The sequence below is a fragment of the Arachis ipaensis genome, chromosome B08 (assembly GCF_000816755.2).
Source record: "Arachis ipaensis cultivar K30076 chromosome B08, Araip1.1, whole genome shotgun sequence".
NCBI lineage: Eukaryota > Viridiplantae > Streptophyta > Magnoliopsida > Fabales > Fabaceae > Arachis > Arachis ipaensis.
Window position 1 is genome coordinate 9,311,619 of NC_029792.2, and position 6,809 is coordinate 9,318,427.

A 6,809-nucleotide genomic window follows, 5' to 3' on the forward strand; every position below is an offset into this window, starting at 1 on the left:
AGTTGTTACGAAAAAAAGTAAAACTAATATAAAAAAAAGATAAATAATACTCTTTTGAGTCGATTTAAAAAAAATACATAAATTTTGTTTAAATTGAGAATTTATCATTCTAATGAAATCTAATATGAAATTCTTAATTGACTATCAGGTACCAACAATGAAATAAAAAATTATTGTGGGTCAAATTCAATAATTTAGTGGGGACAAATAAATATTATTATCATATACTACTAAAAAAATTTTCAAATTATAGTGGGGCGCTTGCCCCCACAATCCCACACATACATCCGTCCCTGGTTGGTTCTTTCAAAGACAAAGAGATTCCTAACTTTTCAACAGTTCCAACATAAAATAGCAAGCAGTTGTTAGATCCGATTGTCACCATCACCTATTGAATGAAGCTGCTCTGACATGGTGTTCCACCAAGACCAAAATTCAGTAATTGGATGGGTGGGGAGGCACAAGCTCAGAGAACTATTGGACCAAGCATCTCTTATAGCTGGACATTGCATAAGACAGTGAGGAATTGTTTCGTCATCTTCTTGGCAACAGAGACACAATGCCGGTGTAGTAGGAAATCTTTGGTGAATTTGAGCTAGAATCGGGAATCAACTATGGAAGTACTTCCAGATAAACAGATTGATTTTGTGAGGGAGCTTCATCTTCCAAAGGTTGATCCAGGAGACTTGTTGCTGCATATGAGTTGGACAGAGTTCAAGCAGAGGGTGCAAGAATAGATATGTCACTCTATAATCTGATGTTAGATCATACTTTTTTTGTTTGTTCAGTGTCTATTGGAGTGTGTCATTTCCACCTTCAATTTTCAAAGATAGAATTCTAGTTGAAATATTACTTGGAAAGATCTCTGTAATTAACGGTTGATTCCAAATTCTTTCTTCATTAATCAGATCTTTTACTTCGAGAGCAACAATGGCCGACTGTTGAACATTTGTTGGCACAGTGAATGAATATGGGAGAGACAGCCATGGGTTATCAAACGTACGAATGTTTATACTGTTACCTATTGTCCAGGTAAGTCCCTTCTCCACCACATCTCTACCTTGCAAAACACTTCTCCATCTCCAAGAAAGGAGTGTTCCAGGTTCTACATTTAGAATATTTTCGTTTCTAAAATATTTATCTCTGTAAATTCTGGCCAATAGAGAAGTAGAATGTGTCGCTACTCTCCAATACTGTTTGCCTAACAGAACAAGGTTTTGAGCCTTAAGGTCTTTAAAACCAAGACCTCCCTTCCTTCTTGGGCGGGTCAAAACTAGTGTCCCAGTTGATTCAAGTCAGTCCCCTTTCATTTTCTTTTTGACCCCACCAGAACCGAGTCAGTAAGGAGTGAATATTAGAGATTAGACTGTCCGGTAATATAAAGCAGGAGAGAGTGTAAATCGGGATGGCCTCCTCAATTGCCTTTAATAAAACTAGTCTTCCTCCACCAGATAATAGGTTACGCTTCCAACCTTGAATTCTTTTCTGTATCTTCTCCTTAACCATGTTAAAAGTGGCTCTCTTTGATTTATTAACAACAGATGGGAGCCCAAGATATTTATCTTGGGCTCCTACGTGTGAAATGTTTAAGGAGGCAGTCAGACGAGCGCGAGAGTCAAGAGGAGTGTTATGGCTGAAAAAAACTGCAGACTTGCCAAGATTAACTTTTTGACCGCTGAAGCACTCGTACGTAGTTAATAAATCAAGGATATTTCCATAGACAGTAGTATTAGCCTTACGAAAAAGAATAGTATCGTCTGCAAATAGAAGATGATTGACCTTAGGACAACGCCTGTTAATCTGAATACCCTCGATGAGATTGTTTTGTTCTTCTTTATCTAGCAAGAAGGAGAGACCTTCTGTACAAAATAATAAAAGATATGGAGAAAAAAGATCTCCTTGGCAGAGACCTCTTTGTAGTTTGAAAAAATCATAAGGTTGTCCTTCCACAATCACAAAATGAGAAGCAGTCATCACTAGTTCACGAATCCAAATAATCCAAAGAGGATCAAATCCTATTTTCTCTAATATAAACCACAAAAAGTTTCACTCTACTCTTTGATAGGTCTTACTCATATCTAATTTGAGGGTCATCTCATGTTCTAGACCGTGTTTTTTGTTCTTGAGGTAACGCATACATTTATGGGTAATTAAGGTATTATTAGAGACCAGTCGGCCTTTAATAAAAGCACTCTGAGAAGGGCTGATAAGTTTATGCACCATTCTTTGAAGTCAGTGAACTATGACTTTAGAAATAATTTTTTAAACTACAAAAGAGAGGTTAATTTGTCTCACTTGGGATATATCTATAGCATCTGGAACTTGGGATAAGACAAATTTGTGTGTGGTTAAAATTTTTCAATATATGACCTCCCGTAAATAATCTGTTAACTGTCCGAAACACATCACTACTGACGATGTTCCAATAATGTTGAAAGAATTTAGCCGTTATCTCATCATCTCTTAGGGCACTCTGAGGGTGAACACTAAAAGTAGCCCGTTTGACTTTCTCTATAGTAATCAAGCGTCTAAGCTTTCGGTTCATGGAAGTTGTAACCTTAGCCTTAAAGTCAGTGAATAGAGGTCTTGGATCATTGTGACAAGAGGAGGAAAAAATATCTTTAAAATAAGATTCAGCCACTGCTGCTATATCAGTGTTTGAAGAAAGTAATTAGCCATGGTTTCCGGTCAAGTGCCATATTTTATTGCGACGAGTGCAGTTACGAAATTTTTAGTGAAAGAAACTAGTATTTTGATCTCCCGCCTGAAGCCATCTGACCCTAAACTTCTCCTTTCAATATAACTCTTCATTATGGAGAGTCTTTTCTAGTTTTCTTTCCAAATTTGAGATGATATTACCTCCATGGACCCCTTGCTGCCCGAAGCTCCTCTAATTGAGATTGAAGAGAATCAATTTTCTCTTTAGAGTTCATTCTATTAGACTGATGCCATAATATAAGATTATGTCAACACTTTTTTAATTTTTGAAATAAGATAAACATAGGGCCGCCTTCTATTTTCTCCCTCCATATCTCATTCACAATATGTCTTACCTCATCATTAGAACACCACCGTTCTTGAAATTTGAATGGCCATTTAGTTCTCTCTATTCTCGAGCTTAAATCAGTGAGAAGAGAAGCATGATCAGAACTTGATTCAAAGAGCCAAAAAATAATATTATTAGGAAATAGTTGCTGCCACCCAGAACCAACCAGCAAACGGTCAAGCCGTTCCTGAATTGAATCTGGACCTGACTTTCGATTTGACCATGTAAATGGTCTGCCTACCATTCCAATATCCATTAGAGAGCTGCCATCAATAAACAGATTGAAGGATTTGATAGAAACTGCTAACTTCACTCCCCGCCCAGCTTTTCATTCTAATTAGAAATAACATTAAAATTACACATGATTATCACCCATCCTTGAAATGCTTGAATAATAGGATCCTGTACCCGCCTTCCTTGATCATGAGAGGTCAAATGAACTCCAATAATAAAACATTAGTGCCCATTTTCACTATCGAGGCCACAATGTAAAAATTGTCATAACTAATAATCTTAACATTGCATCTCTACTTCCATGCCAAAGCAAGGCCACTGGTAACCCCCGATGGATCTGCAATGAACAAATCTTTGAACCCGCAAGATTTAAGCTTTAGTTTTACTTGTCGAGGTTAATTTTTGGTTTCACAGAGAAAAGTAACCTCCAAATCCCTTTTAAATTGTGGATTGTCAGAGGTCTCCTCAAATCCCGAAAATTCAAAACTAGAAGCTTCATGGCTCCATGGGTGCCATTTGAAGGCTAGCACCCTCCACCGTCACAGCATCATTAGAATACACCTCAAGACAGATTTTCTTCATATTTTCAACATTCTCCTTACCTCAATTCCTTCGTTTACTTCCTGCGAAAGACTCACATGCCAAAATTTTCAAATTATGCTCCTTGTTTTACTTTTGTATTGGTGGCAGCAACTTGATTTGAAATGTTTATTGGAGTGGATATATCAAATAATGTCTTAGGGAGAGAGACATCAGCTGTGGCACTCTCTATTTTGTCCAAATCCCCCACAGTTTTCTTCCTCATGTTTGAATCTCGTTTTTTCTTTAATTTTTTCTGGTTCCCCTGCATGCTTAGACTAGAGAAGCTCTCGAGTATCCATGATGGTGGAGGTTTCTTCCTCGACTGTAATTGTGTCTTATTTGCACTAGATTTGTTTGCATTACCAGATTCTCATTTCCTTTCCAGTCGTCTGCCTTTTATCCGATTCTGTCTTCCTTGAATCTGTTTTGGGCTGTATCCTCAATAAGAATTTGGCAGGTTTTTGAATAATGTCTCAAATGAGCACAGTAAGTACAGAAAATACCAATTCTCTCATATTTGATTCCTATCTCCATTAATTTTTGCTCAGGATCAGATAATTTCAGGCAATCCTTAATCTTTTTTACTTCATTGAATTCCACTCTAACCTTCAGGATGCACGCCTCTCTACCTTTAATTTCAAAAAGATCAACTTCACTGATTGCACCTAGACTCCCTCCAAGTTTTTGGCCTACCTCTAGAGTTTTAAATTGTTTAGACAGACCCCAGAATTTAGACCATACGAAAAAGGTAGAGATCACATTGTAGTTAGATTCGTCAGATTGATTCCATCTACGAACGTGCAGATGTAGTTTTTAAATAATTAAGGAATGTTCTATCCGAATAACATCAGTTTCTAGATCACAGAAGAATTGAAACTGGTTGGTGGCCTTTTCAACAACTCTAAAACCTTCAAGTTTGTTCCATATGGCATAGAAGGCATTTTCTATAGTACCAATGGAAAAAGATCAGTTAGCAAATATCCTACCTGTGAGACTTTTATGGCATGCATGAATACCTTCAGAAATATTTTTATTAGTCAGAACTATCACATCATTGTTATCACTTTCACTATCATGTTGATGAGGGTGTTGGATCTTTCTTTAGGCACTCATTGTAAAAATATGGGAGACTTTAAATAAAATTAGAATATAGATAAGATAATAGATTTAGATGAGAGTGAATTAGGGTGGAAGAAAAGAAGAAAAGTGATAGATGCTAGATGAGATTGATTAGAATAAGGTAGAAAAGAAAGAAAGAAGGGAGAACCCTAATAGGGCGCTATAAAAATCCTAGCAGAGCACATTAGGAACCCTATTAGCAGACCACATGGAGTAAAATTCATGTGGAAGACTATGCCATTTGAATTATAACTTGGTTCTTTTTGGAATAAATAATGTTACATAATCAATAAGTATTATTATTTTAAATTAACATTTATTAGATAATAATTTATACTAAATCAAATTGAATTGGTGTAATAATTAGCTCACTAGTTCGCTTAAGCAAGTACGCTTAAACAAATATTGGAAATTTATATTCAACCTTATGCATGGAGCAACTCGTAATAAAACTCCAATCCATAACGAATTAGTCCTTAGCTGGTAGGCCTAAAAAATACCGTAAAAAAAAATTATACTCACATTTATGGAATACCTACATTGTTTTGAATTTATTAGCCAAATATTAACCAAAATTACTAGTCTCAAACTTTTATATTTTTGGAACAATTCTGCTGAACGCGCTGTGGACTTATTATATGACTATAAAAGTTGGGCCCAGATACAATGCTTAAACTGAACCATTAATCCATCTTTTCTATCCAATAAGAAAAAAACAAAGTGCGTCACCAACCAGCAAAGAGGAAGGACTGAGAGAGCATGGCTGGTTAAAATAACAACTGCGTTTGCCGGGAGTCGAACCCGGGTCTATTGCTTGGAAGGCAATTATCCTAACCGTTGGACTACAAACGCTGATGTTATTTGCTTAAAGTTTTATCATATATAATAAATTGTATAAACAAATGCAATTAGAAACATTAAACATTAACTCTTAACAAGTAGTACTGGAAAATATTATTTCCCCCACCATTACGAAAAAACCATGTCATATATAGCACTCAAGCACTCTGTTTAACATATTTAACAACAACATATGAAGAGAAAAGAGTAATTTGGAAATGGAGAAGCATAAAAAGAAAGGAAAAGTTAAATCTATTATTATATATTACACGGGTTATGAAATTGGAATTGATGAGTTGAATTCTATTCTATTATATAATATTAATTAAGGGACAGGGTAGGACTTGTTATGGCACATGCACTTGTAAGCTATAGGGCATGTCTCTGCCTCTTGAAGGGATGAACAAACAAAGCTCACCATCACCAACCGGCATGGAGAGCAAGATCCACAGGCTCGCGAGCAATCCGGCAACCTTGAACCGGCCACTTGTAGAGTGTCCGGTCCCCTAAACAACCTCTCTTTCCCCACATTGCTTCCATCTTTTGTGTTTGCCACTACAGCAACTGGATGCTCATCGCCACCTGCTTTACAACAAAATCAATTCTATGTCCAAATTAAATATTTCATAATAATTCACAAATGGCCAAGACTTTTTCATTAAGGTTCATGCATCACTTTTAAACAACTAACTAGATATAGATAGGGGTTGTGTTACATGACTTAACACTTCAGTGTACAGTGTTAGTTAGAGAACTACTCATTAGTGAATTAGTTAGCTTGCCTAAGAGAGAAAGTTAGTTAGCAACTATTTATAGCAACATGGACTCACTTTGTCAGTTCAGTTTTTGCACTCTCATTTTCCTCATGAATGGTGATTGAGCTGTGAATAACATACACACTCTCCCTTCTCTAAGTTTTATCAAGTTCTTCTTTTTACCTTCCACAACCCACCATTTCAACGGGTTGAGTTAGGTTAAATCTTATGGA

General features: G+C 36.3%; 1 protein-coding gene and 1 non-coding gene across 3 annotated transcripts in view; both read right to left on the reverse strand.

Moving 5' to 3' along the window:
* Positions 5,762–5,833, reverse strand: TRNAG-UCC. Its single transcript has one exon. It is a non-coding gene; the product is annotated as a tRNA-Gly (tRNA).
* LOC107612441 (protein EPIDERMAL PATTERNING FACTOR 1) overlaps positions 5,762–6,809 on the reverse strand; it is a 2,455-nt gene continuing 1,407 nt past the window's right edge. The window contains exon 2 of one of the 2 annotated variants that reach the window (XM_021110252.1): positions 5,762–6,406. In XM_021110252.1, the coding sequence (XP_020965911.1) occupies positions 6,147–6,406 (260 nt within the window). In that variant the 3' untranslated portion in view covers positions 5,762–6,146. The remainder of the gene's footprint in view (positions 6,407–6,809) is intronic. The other variant, XM_016314141.2, reaches the window with a different exon arrangement.